At 40.6% G+C, this 17042-nt stretch overlaps 1 protein-coding gene across 1 annotated transcript in view; it reads left to right on the plus strand.

The window, feature by feature from the left end:
* Positions 1–17042, plus strand: part of LOC139369449 (collagen alpha-1(VII) chain-like) — a 102365-nt gene that overhangs the window by 12736 nt on the left and 72587 nt on the right. Inside the window, exons 2-9 of the mRNA XM_071108713.1 lie at positions 7759–7831; positions 7988–8168; positions 8344–8500; positions 8701–8794; positions 9201–9359; positions 9496–9653; positions 13105–13234; positions 13752–13871. Of these exons, the coding sequence (XP_070964814.1) occupies positions 7762–7831; positions 7988–8168; positions 8344–8500; positions 8701–8794; positions 9201–9359; positions 9496–9653; positions 13105–13234; positions 13752–13871 (1069 nt within the window). The 5' untranslated portion in view covers positions 7759–7761. The remainder of the gene's footprint in view (positions 1–7758; positions 7832–7987; positions 8169–8343; positions 8501–8700; positions 8795–9200; positions 9360–9495; positions 9654–13104; positions 13235–13751; positions 13872–17042) is intronic.

Raw genomic sequence — 17042 nt, forward strand, 5'->3', positions numbered from 1 at the left:
CAGCTAAGGTAAGAATTATGACCTGGTAGTTTTTGTCTGGATGTTTTAGAGATCTCTTTGTTTGTATGTTTGTCATAGAGAGTCAAATTCATTATTATCAATATGAATTAAATCCTTCTTTCACATTGCCATCCGGGCCTTCAACAAAACCAGGTATCAGTCAACACACAAAACTACTCAGTCACTTTATTGGCTTTTTCACACTATTACTATACTATTTTCCTTGCCTCTCCACAGTTATATTTATGTTTTGTGTGATTGTGAGTATTTGTATTGTTTTTACTTTTCCTAAATGACAAATGAATCTAATCTCTCAGCAGATGAGATTGTCTCCATGACCAGGAGAACCATGGGCAACTCGTTCCAGTACCCATTCCTGCAAGCTGAATTTAAATGATCATTATTTTTGCCATCTTTCATGCCTTCCAGTGTTGTATATAGCCAAATCAAACAGTTCTTTCTTTACTGTTTTTCTTTTTAAGAATTTGTTGTTGACTGTTCTTACATGTTCTGTTTGAGCTGCTTTTGAATGAAAAGTTGTATTAAAAACATTATTGGCATTGTTGAATTCGACTTTCGTAATAGCAAGCTAGGACTGATGGTTTGGTTAGCTAAACTACTGTAGCAAGTCTGTTTCAAGGCAACTACTAATTTGCTAGCTAATTTATTGGTGATTGTTGAATACAGTTCTACTGTCAAATAACCATTTCTAGTGGCAAATGTGTTCAATTATAGCCATGGTACAGCATAAAAGGGATAATCAACTCAGGGCTCTATGCATTCTCTGGAAAATAATGTAACTCCATTGAAGGTCAGTTCCACTCCACTAGGGCGTCTTGGAAACACCTTCCATGTCGTTCATTATTTTTCATAGAACTCATAGCCCCTTCATTGATTATCTCTTACGTATAATAATTTGATTATTTAATGCAAATAATACCAGCAGTTACTGTTTTAAAAATAAGTATAGTGACAATCTCTTTTGAAACAATCAAGCTGAGTGTTGGTGTTTTTCTCTCATTCGTCTCAATGGAATTAGAAATAAACTTAAAGGAATCTTTCATTGCCATTTTCTCAGTTTTAACATTTTGGCTGAAGTCAACTTTAAAAGCTCATAACTCGGGTTCTGATAAAGCTATCTCAGTGATTTAAAACAAATCTGGATTTGGGACAGTTGGTAGTTTTCAGAGATATAAAGAATTAAAAGTTTAGCGTTTTCCTAAGCCGCCACACATATGAATTGATAGCTTATTATAAATAATGTTTTGTTACATTTAACTGCAGAAAATGCTGTTATCGAGGTCATTTCTTTAGTAGGTGACGTCAGAGGTCAGTTGTGGGAGAAGTCGGAGTTCAGAGATGATTGATGATTTTTCCACTAGTAGTTACAAGTTGGAAGGGCGTTCAAGTGGATTTTTCCCAGTTGTATGTGGTAAATACCACCTTTCCACTTCATTGTGAACGTAGCATAAGTATGGACTCTTATGGGGGTGTCCTTGGATCACACCATGTGGTAATAAATGATGGTGTTAAAAAGCTTTTAATAGCTATGTTACATTGATGAATACCAGAAGGACAGGTGCTGTCTCAGAAGGTAAAAAAAATGTGAGCGAGAGAGTCAGAAAGGATGGAGAGCCAAAGGAAGAGAGAAGCTGGCATATACATTTTTATTATTATCTTTTTACTTGTTATATTGTATTTACTTTGCCACCATGGCCTTTTTTGCCTTTACCTCCCTTATCTCACCTCATTTTCTCACATTGTATATAGACTTATTTTTCTACTGTATTATTGACTGTGTGTTTGTTTTACTCCATGTGTACCTCTGTGTTGTTGTACCTGTCGAACTGCTTTGCTTTATCTTGGCCAGGTTGCAATTGTAAATGAGAACTTGTTCTCAACTTGCCTACCTGGTGAAATAAAGGTAAAATAAAACACTTTTAAAAAACTAAGAGGGGAGAGAGAAGACAAGAGAGACCACGTGAATGCACTTTGTAGGATGTTTACCATGCTACAACTGATCATATAGTTTTCAACTGGTGTTGTTTTTATATCGAACTGTCATCGACATATAGTGTTTCAGTTGTAAATTTAAGATCTTAAAAACATGTGGTCCGACTGTGTTCTCACAATCTGGTTTCCTTAACTCTACCTTCATGTATATATTACCTCAATTACCTTGACTAACCAACGGTGCTCCCTTCACATTGACTATGTACCGGTACCCCCTGTATATAGCCTCGCTATTTTTATTTTACTGTTGCTGTTTAATTTTTTAAAACTTTTTATTTTCTATTTTTACTTCACTTTTTTTCTTCTTAACTTCTTAAAGCATTGTTGGTTAATAAGGGCTTGTAAGTAAGCATTTCACTGTATTTGGCGCATGTGACAAATACAATTTGATTTGATTTAATTTGACCATAAAATAACTGTAACTTTATGGATTCCACATAAAATGTAAAAAATAACATGAAATGTAAGAGGGTGGATTTGGTTTCTGTTATTGCGCAATTGTGAGTAATTCCATTTTATAGGTGAGGAACCTATATAGAGGATCTCGATTTGTCTAGGGTTTTAGAGGGGAAAGGGACACTACATTTGGAATTAAATATGTATGTCGGTTGCTTACGAGAAAAGTTCAGGAAATGGCGATTATGTGGTTTTTCAATTATTCAAGGGAAACAAACATTTCAGACTCATGAGTTTCTGCCTTCAGACAATTATCTAAAAGGGTTGTTTTTTAATCTGCTCCCCTATCCTATGAAAAATAAATATATTATGGACTTTTTAACGAACTGTGCACTGACACGTAACAATAATAATAATAATAATTATATAATATGTGCCATTTAGCAGATGCTTTTATCCAAAGCGACTTAGTCACCTAAAGGATCTAAGATTGTGTATGTTTCTAAATTTATCCTGCTGTCGATTGTTGAGATACAAGAAGTTCAACACGAGTTCTGCATACCAGTACCAGGACAAACATTTACCCCATCACAAACAGAGTGAGCTTTGTGTTAGATACTCAAATCGCAACTCTAAATAAATTCGACCCTTGTTGAAGGCAGGTGTGCTTGTCTGTGTTTAGTGACTGATAGCATGAGTCGGACATTGACTCATTCATCCCAACCACAAGCCGCGGGCTGTATATGTGTGTGTGTACCCAATATGTATGTGTGCGTGCATGTGTGTATGTGTGTAGTGTATGTGCATGCGTGTGTGTGTGTCTTTATGGACATATTGTAGACTACACAAAGTAATGCAGTGTCAGCTTCTAAAGGTCTCCAGTCTAATGTAGTTGTTAGTGAGTCTTGCAGTTTATTTGCGTGTTAATTGGTGAGTCCCAACATGACCTCTTTCATGTGTGAGAACAGCTTGACATTGTCTGCTCTATGGGCTAGGGTTAGTTCATTAGTGTGACATGCTATGCTACTGTAAATGCTTACAGATGCTGGGATTTTGATTCACTTTACAGACCAATACATATACTCTGTTCTCTCTGCCTCTGTTACTCTGTCATACCTACATATAAACATAGAGTTGAAGTCGGAATTTTACGTACACCTTAGCCAAATACATTTAAACTCAGTTTTTCTAAAATCCTGACATTTAATCCTCGTAAAAATTCCCTGTCATAGGTCAGTTAGGATCACCACTTTATTTTAAGAATGTGAAATGTCAGAATAATAGTAGAGAGAATTATTTCTTTCAGCTTTTATTTCTTTCATCACATTCCCAGTGGGTTAGAAGTTTACATACACTTAATTCGTATTTGGTAGCATTGCCTTTAAATTGTTTAACTTGGGTCAAACACTTCGGTTAGCCTTCCACAAGCTTCCCACAATAAATTGGGTGAATTTTAGCCCATTCCTCCTGACAGAGCTGGTGTAACTGAGTCAGGTTTGTAGGCCTCCTTGCTCGCACACGCTTTTTCAATTCTGCCCACAGATTGTCTATAGGATTGAGGTCAGGGCTTTGTGATGGCCACTCCAAGACCTTGACTTTGTTGTCCTTAAGCCATTCTGCCACAGCTTTGGAAGTATGCTTGGGGTCATTGTCCATTTGGTAGACCCATTTGCGACCAAGCTTTAACTTCCTGACTGATGTCTTGAGATGTTGCTTCAATATATCCACATACTTTTCCTTTCTCATGATGATATGTATTTTGTGAAGTGCACCAGTTCCTCCAGCAGCAAAGCACCCCCACAACATGATGCTGCCACCCCTGTGCTTCACGGTTGGGATGGTGTTCTTCAGCTTGCAAGCCTCCCCCTTTTCCCTCCAAACATAACAATGGTCATTATGGCCACACATTTCTATTTTTGTTTCATCAGACCAGAGGACATTTCTCCAAAAAGTACGATCTTTGTCCCCATGTGCAGTTGCAAACCGTTGTCTGACTTTTTTATGGCGGTTTTGGAGCAGTGGCTTCTTCTTTGCTGAGCAGCCTTTTCGGGTTATGTCGATATAGGACGCGTTTTACTGTGGATACAGATACTTTTGTACCTGTTTCCTCCAGCATCTTCACAAGGTCCTTTGATGTTGTTCTGGAATTGATTTGCACTTTTCGCACCAAAGTACGTTCATCTCTAGAAGACAGAACGCTTCTCCTTCCTGAGCGGTATGATGACTGCGTGGTCCCATGGTGTTTATACTTGTGTACTATTGTTTGAACAGATTAATGTACCTTCAGGCATTTGGAAATTTCTCCCAAGGATGAACCAAACTTGTGGAGGTCTCCAATTTTTTTCCTGAGGTCTTGGCTGGTATCTTTTGATTTTCCCATGATGTCAAGCCTAGAGCCACTGAGTTTGAAGGTAGGCCTTGAAATACATCTACAGGTACACCTCCAATTGACTCAAATGATGCTTCTAAAGCCATGACATCATGTTCTGGAATTGTCCAAGCTGTTTAAAGGCACAGTCAACTTACTGTATGTAAACTTCTGACCCACTGGAATTGTGATACAGTGAATAATAAGTGAAATAATCTCTCTATAAACAATTGTAGGTAAATTACTTGTGTCATGCACAAAGTAGATGTCCTAACCGACTTGCCATAACTATTGTTTGTTAACAAGAAATGTGTGGAGTGGTTGAAAAACGAGTTTTAATGACTCCAACCTGTATGTAAACTACCGACTTCAACTGTATTTAATTCAAAGGTTTGGAATCTGTATAGCCTACAGTAGTTATGATTATGAAGGTCTACGTTTGTTATGGTATCAGAACAGAACATGGCTTTTTCCCTCTCTTAACCCATGGCAGGTTTGAAGTGGTCCCTGTTGGTAAGACTTGTACCAAAGTAGCGTCTGGTTGTTATCTGTAGTCGCTCTTCTGTTGAAGGATTGCGAAGTGAGAGGTTTCACTCTCGCCAAAATCTGCACTGCAAATTGGCCAGTATTACCTAGTGTTGAGTTTTCAGTGTAACATTTCTAGTGTAGATTCAGGTGTTAAATTAACTATGTAAGTGTTAAATTAACATTTGTTGGTGTAAAATAACCCCAGTGTTGGTGTTAATTACCAGTGTTAAACCAAAACCACGCCCATCATTGTCATATTTCCTAGCCTAATCTATTGATTTTTAGAATTAATCTCATGCTATTCAAATATTAATAACATACATCTTTCTAAACTAATCCAATCTGTTACTTGGACTTTTTCACCTGTTACTGAAATGGTTGTTCCAGTTTAGGTCGTTACATTTTGTAGTTGTCCCAGTCTGGCAGTCATTCTGAATGCAGTTTGTGGGTTATATAAAAAATAAAAAAACATGTTGGATATCCTCACTCTGGCTTGATTCTAGTGATGTTACATTTGATACCGGAGCTCCGAGGCATGTCTCGAAATCGCTAAGCAATTACCTTCGAAGCAGTGCGCCGATGTGTGTATCACTTTATCAGAAGTAATGACTTCTGAAGCTTAGTTTGGTCACATGCTTTTTCAAACCGTGTGTTGGAAAATGCGAGATCCCAATGATTTTGCCGTGGTTCCGGTGCTTTCTTTCGATTCCAAGCCGCTTCAAACACCGACCCCTACTGGACACTGTACTTACAAATCTAGTTAGGATTTTGTACAAACTGTTTCACCTGACCGGTAGTTTAGCAGAGTAGGGAACTATAGAATATTCAGGGACGTGAGGGTGAATCCCATTAAAAATACACACTATTTAGATTTTTTTAAATGTGAAACCACACTTTCTGCACTGTTGTTCAAATAATTAGTTTTATTTAGTATAGTATAAGCTTCTGTCTTAATAAGCATCCTAAATAATGCCATAGATTCTGTTCTTTGAAAAATATTAGACTAGAAGGTGAAAAAGGGATGCATGATGTAAGATGCGAACCTGATATTCCAACTGATTCTAGGCTACTTCAGATAATGGCTTACCGCTGCTCCATGGAGTTTTAATCAACAAATAAAAAGCTCCCGTCTGGTTTTCACACGCTGCTATTTATTGACCAGCAGATGTCACTATGGTAGATCTCTGGGGATGGTCATGGTTAATCGAAAATCCGGATTTCCGAACAGACGTTAGTGTTTAAACACTTACGAGAGTAGGCTATCCATTTGTGGATATATTTTTTAAGGCACATTTTTAATAACGAAAAAGCTTTGTTTAAATGAAATTGTCCATGTTATATTGTTACACAGAACGATATACCATGACATTTTAAATGCTTAATTGAATAAAACAGCAAACTTTAGAATGTAGTGTTTATACGGCACATTAAGCTACCCTGCTTCAGATGTCACGTGTCTTTGACCGTCCATTGTGCACTGTAAGTGTAACCTACAGTTCTGAGGTTGTTGATAACTGATTGTTTTAATGTTGAAGCTCATTTTCTATCATGGGTTATGGGATGGGTTTTACATGAAAAGGCATTTTACTATCATAGAGCATTTAGCCCTCCGGGCAGACCTAACAGCGGTATGCTATTTTCACCTCTTCAAATATGAATTAACCTATAGGCGCACACCAACAGAGGGTCCAGAAGACCTGACACAGATCAATGCTAAACACTCAACAGAATTAGTTCTATGATGGTGAATATCAGACTCTTTCACTGTTGATGTTAGCCTAAGCTCCTGTTAGCCAAATACTACTGGAATAGCACCCTGTTGTGGCATTTTGCATTATTCTGATTGGGCAATAGAGTAGAGAATTGTAGTTATTTATTTTTAGACTAATCATTATATTATTTGAATAGTGAAATAATTTCAAATGCCCACCCCTACTTCTGTTGTGCATCACCTTGCCTGTTTTTGAACAGCCATGTCGCGGAAAGAAACAGACCCTATTGCCAGATCCTAAACCATTGATCACTAGCAAATCGTCTGAGGCCTGTGCTTAATAGCTTGGTTAAAAAAAAAAAAAAAATCATTTTCCTCCTGACTAAGGCCTCAGACTAAGGCCAGGAGTTTTTTGTTGTTGTGATATTGGTGTTCAATGTGAGTAGTCTTTCTTCACTGAGAGTGTTAGTTAGTTAGCTCCATTGACCTGTGATATGGTGAGGTCCTTGTAGGGAAGTGAGGGGGATGCAAGACAGGCTGTAGAGTGATGTGTCCCTCAACTCTGTGACCCTCAGAGAGGCCTCACTGACTTATTGAGGATACACTGTGGGACAGCTGTGAGGCAGACCACACTCAGGCTGTGTTTATGTGTATATTTTACAACTCAGTGTAGATGTGTGTCTACAGTGTAGATGTGCATGTGAATGTGTATTTTGTAACGGTTGTGTGCGCCTATGTGCAGGTTATGAAGATGTGGTGCTGGGTTTTCCCCCTGGCGTTCCTGCTGTCCTCAGTGCACCAGGCTGAAGCCCAAGGTAAATTGACCCCTCTGCCTACAGTAAAACAGCTATCTATTCTGTCATACTATACCTCTGCACTAATTCTCTCTACTTGCATCATCATACTAGCCTACTCTAGCCCACGACTCCCAGAGCTAAGATACAGAGACTCACTAATGCACCTCTCCTCAGGCAGGTGTAATAATGTTGGACCAGCAGACATAGTGTTCCTGATAGATGGCTCGTCCAGTATCGGCAGGGCCAACTTCCTTCAGGTCAAGGGCTTCATGGCCGGTATCGTCAAACCCTTCACCAGCTCCGTGGGCCAATCAGGGATCCGCTTCGGCGCTGTGCAGTACAGCGACACCTCAAGGTCAGACACTGAGAGTTTTGTCTGTTATGTTTGTTTCTAGTGACAATATCTATCTATAACACTTGACTCTCCATTCTTGTCTCTTCCTCTCTTTCTTTCTTACTGCCATAATAATAGTGTATGGTTTTTCCCAGGTAATTAAGTTGTTTATTGTTGTGTGTTTTGTCCCGTTCAGAGTGGAGTTCACCTTCACCACATACCTGAATGGCACAGAGCTGGTCAGCGCTGTGGAGAACCTCAACTATAAGGGAGGCAACACTCGCACCGGTGCTGGCCTCAAATTTGTCGCTGACAACTTCTTCAACCCCACTTCCATCCGGAACGTCTCAAAGGTTTGAGGGGGGATAGAGTGGGCTGAAAGACTGACTATAGTTTATCCTGTGACAGACCATGACATATCTCTCTCTCTCTCTCTCTCTCTCTCTCTCTCTCTCTCTCTCTCTCTCTCTCTCTCTCTCTCTCTCTCTCTCTCTCTCTCTCTCTCTCTCTCTCTCTCTCTCTCTCTCTCTCTCTCTCTCTCATATATATGCAGGTCTGTATACTGATCACAGATGGGAAGTCTCAAGACAGTGTAAGCGACCCAGCTCAGAAGCTACGGAGTCTGGGAGTGGAGATGTTTGCAGTGGGTAGGTTTGGGAAGACATTCAAATCAAAGTTTATTTGTCACATGCACAGGATACAGCAGGTGTAAACAGTACAGTGAAATGCTTACTAGCAAGCGCTCCTCAACAGTCTAGTAGAAATATCAATATGAAAATATCAAAGTCAGATGACAAAATCGAAATATTAACAAGAAATATAGAAAAGCACTAGAAGTAGGCAAATAGAAGGTCTGTGCAGGTATATAGCTAGGTTTAACTGTTCCGCAGTCTTATGGCCTGGAGGTAGAACCTGTTGGTCCAAGACCTGATGTTCCGACATCGTCTGCCAAATGCCAAATTGACTCATTAAACCCGACCACAAGCCTCAGGCTGTATATCTTGATAGTTTGGGTGTGTACAGTATTTAACTGGTTGTTTTTGTCTCTGTCAGGTATAAAGAGTGCAGACCAGACTGAGTTGGCTCTGATAGCCACTCCTCCTCAGAGAGACTACACATTCTTTGTGGGGGACTTTAAGTTGCTTAACACACTGCTCTCCCTGGTGGGCCCGCGTGTTTGTTCCAGCTCTGGTGGAGTGTACGCTAGCGATGGTAAACACACACACACAGCTCAGTACAATACATTACAGTCTATTACACTATAAACATCCCCTCTCTATATTTATCTCCCTTTCATTGTCTTACCTCTCCTCCACTCTACCTCTCTCTTTCTCTCTTTTTTTTGCAGATGCCTTCTCCGGTCCCTCTAACCTCCAGTTCTCAAGCCAGACCTCTGATTCGCTCAGGTTCCGGTGGACTCCCGCAGGGGGGCCTGTGACTGGCTATGTGGTGCAGTACACGCCCCTCTCTGGCCTTGGCCAGCCAATCACAGCGGAGCTGCGTCAGGTGGGCATTGCTGGTTGGGTGGTGGGGGGTGTGGTGTTCATTCCTGACTCAGGGGATGGGCAGCAGCTCATACTGTAGATGTGACCCAGATTCTAATGGCTCATTGCAGTTCTGGGAGTGGGTGCAGCCAGGGAGCCTGATTACATGGCAGACAGACAGAGAGAGAGGTATTGGGTTGAGTAGGAACATGTTTCAATGGGTGGATCTGGAGTTTAATTGAATTTCTGTGTCTGTGCAGATTAAACATTGGCAGGAAAAGAGTGAAATTCCACCTCTGTGACTGGGTGTGTGTTTTGGCAATCATGACTAGGGTTGCAAAGCTACTGGTAATTTACCAAAGTTACCAGAATCCTCTGTAATTCTGGTAATTAACAGGTCATCTCTGGTAATGTTGGTCATTTATACAATAATGACCTTTTTTTTTATTCATATATAGCATTAATTTGTTATACTGTATCTGTTTCCATATGGTTCATGAGTTTCTAGAGGATAGACCATATGGTCTATGAGTTTCTAGAGGATAGACCTTGTGGTTCATGAGTTTCTAGTGGATAGACCATATGGTCCATGAGTTTCTAGTGGATAGACCATATGGTTCATGAGTTTCTAGTGGATAGACCATATGGTTCATGAGTTTCTAGTGGATAGACCATATGGTTCATGAGTTTCTAGAGGATAGACCATATGGTTCATGAGTTTCTAGTGGATAGACCTTGTGGTTCATGAGTTTCTAGTGGATAGACCATATGGTCAATGAGTTTCTAGTGGATAGACCATATGGTCAATGAGTTTCTAGAGGATAGACCATATGGTTCATGAGTTTCTAGTGGATAGACCTTGTGGTTCATGAGTTTCTAGTGGATAGACCATATGGTCAATGAGTTTCTAGTGGATAGACCATATGGTCAATGAGTTTCTAGAGGATAGACCATATGGTCAATGAGTTTCTAGAGGATAGACCATATGGTTCATGAGTTTCTAGTGGATAGACCATATGGTTCATGAGTCTCTAGTGGATAGACCATATGGTTCATGAGTTTCTAGTGGATAGACCATATGGTCAATTCGTTTCTAGAGGATAGACCATATGGTTCATGAGTTTCTAGTGGATAGACCATATGGTTCATTAGTTTCTAGTGGATAGACCATATGGTTCATGAGTTTCTAGTGGATAGACCATATGGTTCATGAGTTTCTAGTGGATAGACCATATGGTTCATGAGTTTCTAGTGGATAGACCATATGGTTCATGAGTTTCTAGTGGATAGACCATATGGTTCATGAGTTTCTAGTGGATAGACCATATGGTTCATGAGTTTCTAGTGGATAGACCATATGGTTCATGAGTTTCTAGTGGATAGACCATATGGTCAATGAGTTTCTAGAGGATAGACCATATGGTTCATGAGTTTCTAGTGGATAGACCATATGGTTCATGAGTTTCTAGTGGATAGACCATATGGTTCATGAGTTTCTAGTGGATAGACCATATGGTTCATGAGTTTCTAATGGATAGACCATATGGTTCATGAGTTTCTAGTGGATAGACCATATGGTTCATGAGTTTCTAGTGGATAGAACATATGGTTCATGAGTTTCTAGTGGATAGACCATATGGTTCATGAGTTTCTAGTGGATAGACTATATGGTTCATGAGTTTCTAGTGGATAGACCATATGGTTCATGAGTTTCTAGTGGATAGACCATATGGTTCATGAGTTTCTAGTGGATAGACCATATGGTTCATGAGTTTCTAGTGGATAGTCCATATGGTTCATGAGTTTCTAGTGGATAGACCATATGGTTCATGAGTTTCTAGAGGATAGACCATATGGTTCATGAGTTTCTAGTGGATAGACCATATGGTTCATGAGTTTCTAGAGGATAGACCATATGGTTCATGAGTTTCTAGTGGATAGACCATATGGTTCATGAGTTTCTAGAGGATAGACCATATGGTTCATGAGTTTCTAGTGGATAGACCATATGGTTCATGAGTTTCTAGAGGATAGACCATATGGTTCATGAGTTTCTAGTGGATGGACCATATGGTTCATGAGTTTCTAGTGGATAGACCATATGGTTCATGAGTTTCTAGAGGATAGACCATATGGTTCATGAGTTTCTAGAGGATAGACCATATGGTTCATGAGTTTCTAGAGGATAGACCATATGATTCATGAGTTTCTAGTGGATAGACCATATGGTCAATGAGTTTCTAGTGGATAGACCATATGGTTCATGAGTTTCTAGAGGATAGACCATATGGTTCATGAGTTTCTAGAGGATAGACCATATGGTTCATGAGTTTCTAGAGGATAGACCATATGGTTCATGAGTTTCTAGTGGATAGACCTTGTGGTTCATGAGTTTCTAGAGGATAGACCATATGGTTCATGAGTTTCTAGTGGATAGACCATATGGTTCATGAGTTTCTAGTGGATAGACCATATGGTTCATGAGTTTCTAGTGGATAGACCATATGGTCAATGAGTTTCTAGTGGATAGACCATATGGTTCATGAGTTTCTAGTGGATAGACCATATGGTTCATGAGTTTCTAGTGGATAGACCATTTTTTATTTTTTATTTATTTCACCTTTATTTATGGTTCAAGAGAAAATTGCCTAATTAATTAAAAAAAGCATCTAATCAACAATTGCATTATTTGTAATTAACTCTGCAACTCTTCCAACTTTGACTTTTTTCACAACTGCCACCAGTTTGGTGCCAAAACATTTACAACAACAAAGAGATATTGACATACAGTAGTATAATAAATAAATAGATTTCATACTGAATCCCTCAGATTGAACACCAATGGTATTCACTAAGTTGAAGGTTTATATTTAGTATAATGTTTTACAGCTTTGTCATTCTTTTCTTTTTTAAATCATCTTATTTTAATATTTGATATATTTGATGTGATGAGGCCACACAGAGAGCCAGAGGTAATTACACTTTTGATAATCTGAAGAACCCAAAAGGGCCACTAGATGTCTTGTGATAAATACATCAAATCCTTTAAAGTTACCAAAATTCTGGTAGTTTACTGGTAAACTTAGAATGTTTCCAGTAGTATACCCTCCCTTTGAAACCCTACTCATGACCATAATGAGGAATGACATAGATTAAAGGAAACATTTACCCCAGTCAAAGGCTTTGACAAAACCTGTTGCTATGTTATTACATTGAAGACCCATTTACAGCAGTAGCTTTGTATGTCAGCTTACATATACATATATGTCAGGGGTGCACAAGTGCAATCCTCAAGTTCTGCAATCCTGCTGCTTTTCTTTTCTTTGTGATCCTGTTTGGCTAGAAAGTGCACACACGCCTAGTTTTTCAGGTAGAAACCAGTCTCTTCAATTCAGATGACGCTGCAGCCCCTCAGGGGAGCAGAACAGAGCACCTCTGTCTCAGGTTCTAAGCCCTCCTTCTCCCCCCTGCAGGAGACGGTGTCTGCAAGTCAGAGGAGCTTCGTGGCTAGAGAGCTGAAGTCAGGGACAGACTACCTGGTGACGGTCATCGCCCAGTATCCCAACAGTGTGGGAGAGCCTGTGTCCGCCAAGGCAAGAACCAGTGAGTTCACAGAGAGGGTGGGACAGAGGCAGCAGAGGGAGGGAGGGAGGGAGGGAGGGAGGGGAGAAGCTGAGATAATTAGAAACCAATGCATGAATCAGTGAGTACACATGGAAAGATGCAGAGGGGAAGAGGGGGGGTGGAAGCCTGGAGGAGAGAAGGAGAGAGTAAAATGTCAATGCATTTCAATTCCATTTGACAGACGGGTGTGGAAGGGGAGGATATGGGGATGACAGGAAGAAGCAAGACCACTTTATGAATGGAGCTTTATCTTTACTTTCAACCTATGTATATTTTAGATGAGTTCTGGATACCATACCAACACAGTCTTTCTTACCTCTCAATGACATGTCATATCATCTCCTCTCTCCACATCTGTCTTTCTTTAGGCACTAACAAGTTCTCTCCCGTTTCTCCTCAATGTGTCACTCTCCAATGTGAAGCCAGACCATCCTCGTAGAACACAAGTATGTCTCATCTGCCTCTCATCCCTCCCTCTCCACCCCTTGTTTCTCAGACTCGCTACCGGGGGTGTCCGGTCTTCGTCTGGTCCAGGCTGGTTTCTTCTCTCTCTCTCTGACCTGGGACGCTCCCACCTCACAGTTCCAGGGCTACCGACTCACCTATGGTCCCCGAGGTGAGACACGTGCACGCATGTACAAACACACACACTCATGCTCACACTCACACAGACACACCTATACTCCGACTACTGCTCAGTCAAGCATACTCTCATTCTTTGTGACAACTGCTGATGTAAACATGGCTTTATAACATACATTTGATTGATTGTTCACAGATGAAGGAGAAATACATTCTTTCATGTTACAAAACACTAAACTCCTTACATCTTTTCTTTGCAGGTGAGAGTGTAACAGAAAGGGGGGAGAGAGGGAGGGATGGGGATAAAATCCTACATGTGGCAAGTTGAGAAATGTAAATATGTGTGTAGTTTTAAGGAGAGCAGGGTCGTATGCAGTACTATGGTGGAGATACGACGTCTCACCTTATACCGCCCTCCGTCGCTCCCTGCCTGGCAACGAAGAGTTGTATTACCCAATCATTACCACAAATATCACATACACTTTTACAGAGACGTTAAAAACTATGCAGGAGAGACATAGGGAAACTTCAGGTGTGTAGTAGGGATTGAATGTGGCTGCAATTCTATACAGGGAAAGGGTGTGTTATGTCAGATAGATCTATTTATGGGGTGTGTTGAGGTGCGTGGTGTGACGTGCCCCAGAGGAACTACCACCATACGCCACAACATAACTCAGCGTGGCAGCTCCATCCCTGAGTCAGGGTGTGGCAGGAGTACCAGTCTCACATGGAGAACGTTTAGGAGGACAGAGTGGCACTCTTGTGTGTTTGTTTTAAATTAGGTCAGTGTGTATTCTTTAAGGGTGCTACACACAATTTCCATAATATATCTGCAGTAATAGTGGAATGATAGTGTTTCATAATATTTCCCCCCCCCAAAAAATATTTGGACACATGCAAAATCGCATTCTAAAATGCAGAATTTCTATTTTACAACAAAGGGCTTCTGTTGTCAAAAAGGGAAATCTGTTTCGAATTTGTGACTGGCCGTTTCCACTAAATTACACAGTGTAAACATCGCTCTGTCATTTCCTGGTTGCTAAAATTCTACACTGTTCGCTCAATTTCAGAAAACAATCACTGAATAGTGTAGGAAATCATTCCTTTGTTCCATGTAAATCGCTGTGAAATATATTTTCAATATAAAAAACATGTTTTTACAGTTTTTATAGCCGTTTGAAGCCGGTGTGCTAAACGGCTCAAGCGCGAGTCTCCACCATGTTACGTAGGGTATTTACCAACAAGGAATTCAGCAGGAGAATTTCTGCCCTCATTCATTTTCAACAAGGGCATGCAGAGAAATGTTTGGGGGATTGTGAGTGGCGAGAACCATGCTGGCGCCAGAAAAAGTTGAGCTCTTCACTAGTTTATGAACATTTCAAGCAAAGCGTTGTGAAGAGGAGGCACCGATTCTGGTTTTACGAGTTAAAGGAGCAGACATTGAAATGGGTTTAGAATATTTATGGAAAAATTTGAATGGATGCAAGAAGGAGGGGATGAGAATGGACTGGATGAAGCCTAAGGCAGGTAGACATCATCCCGCCATGGTAGTTAGGCTGTTGTGGTGATGGCAACCCCCCCCAGGAAGAACCTAAGAGACACTTGATAAGTCTAGTACCACACTGACGTAGAAAGCGACATGCACTGCACAACACAAAGGAGGAATCTTAGTTTGGTGAGGTTTAAGTAGGGTGGCAGTGGTGATTACGGAGAGTGAGGACAGGTGTGGAGGCTGATTAGCAATGAGTTGCAGCTGATGATGTTGAGGAGCTGCAGTCACGTCAACTAGTTAAAACGTTGCAACAGGCGTGGAAGCTGATTGGCAGTTAGTAGCAGTTGGTGTTTGTTGAGTTAGTAAGTAGCTGCGTTGAGGGCAACTAGTCAAATTGTTGCATTCAAGTCTGGTCCTTTCTCCTGATTTTATGTTAATTCTTAACCCCATCAAAACTCACCGTTACGGGGAAATGGGATGCGATAAGGCGGGAGATTTGTTTTGAATGCAGCCTAGTACTGTTGTAATTCACCTAGTTTTCACATGGGGGAGCCATTCTTTGAGTAGGAGCAAGCAACTGCAGGCCCTAATTCATGCACCCAGTACACCCACACCCACAGAGATGGGCAAAAGATACATTTTGATGTGTCTTGTTACAAATACAAGATACTCTAAAGACCAATGTATCAAACTAAAATACAGGTATTTTCTATTTTCTAAATACAAAATAAATTTGCAAGGACTACAACAACATTCTCAGTAATGGTAACAAAAAACATTCCACTTGCTATGACTGTGATATGTGGTTGTTTATCTACTTTAGTTGAATGCAGTATGCACTGACTGTAAGTCGCTCTGGATGAGAGTGTCTGCTAAATGACCAAGCATGCTTTGCAAGTGTTCATATTTACATTTTGTCACACCATAGTGTCATCAGACTTCTGATACTAATGCAGGGTGAAAGGGGGTCACTGTTATAAAAAAGGATATAGAATAAGTATTTTGTATTTCAAAAATATAAATGATAGGTCTTGAAAGTATCTTGTTACAAAATATATGGATTGTAGTTTAGGCCAATGACATACATATGACAAAATACTCAAAAGTAATCGAAATACGTATTTTCCTCTCACTAACAGAAATACTGCCAATCTCTGCACGACACGCACGCACGCACGCACGCACGCACGCACGCACGCACACACACACACACACACACACACACACACACACACACACACACACACACACACACACACACCCCGTGTATGCCTTGTCTGTGGTAGGATGAAGATCTGTGCCCATTTCGCCAGGCTACACATTCCTCTCAGGCTGGCGCATTGCCTTGGCAACAGCCTGAAAGTGCATGTGGAGCTGGGTGGGGCTGGGGTTGCCTCAGACTGCAGGTCAGACAGACAGACATACAGAGAGGCAGGCAGGCAGGCACACACACACACACACACACACACACACACACACACACACACACACACACACACACACACACACACACACACACACACACACACACACACACACACACACACACACACACACACACACACACACACACACACACACACACACACACACACACACACACACACACACACACACACACACAGTTCTCCAGACTGCTCTTGATCTTCCTCATATTATACACATACATTACAAGTACAAGCATGTGCATTTAAAGATGTGTATAGTCAGCTG

The sequence above is a fragment of the Oncorhynchus clarkii genome, chromosome 17 (genome assembly GCF_045791955.1).
Source record: "Oncorhynchus clarkii lewisi isolate Uvic-CL-2024 chromosome 17, UVic_Ocla_1.0, whole genome shotgun sequence".
Taxonomy (NCBI): Eukaryota; Metazoa; Chordata; class Actinopteri; order Salmoniformes; family Salmonidae; genus Oncorhynchus; species Oncorhynchus clarkii.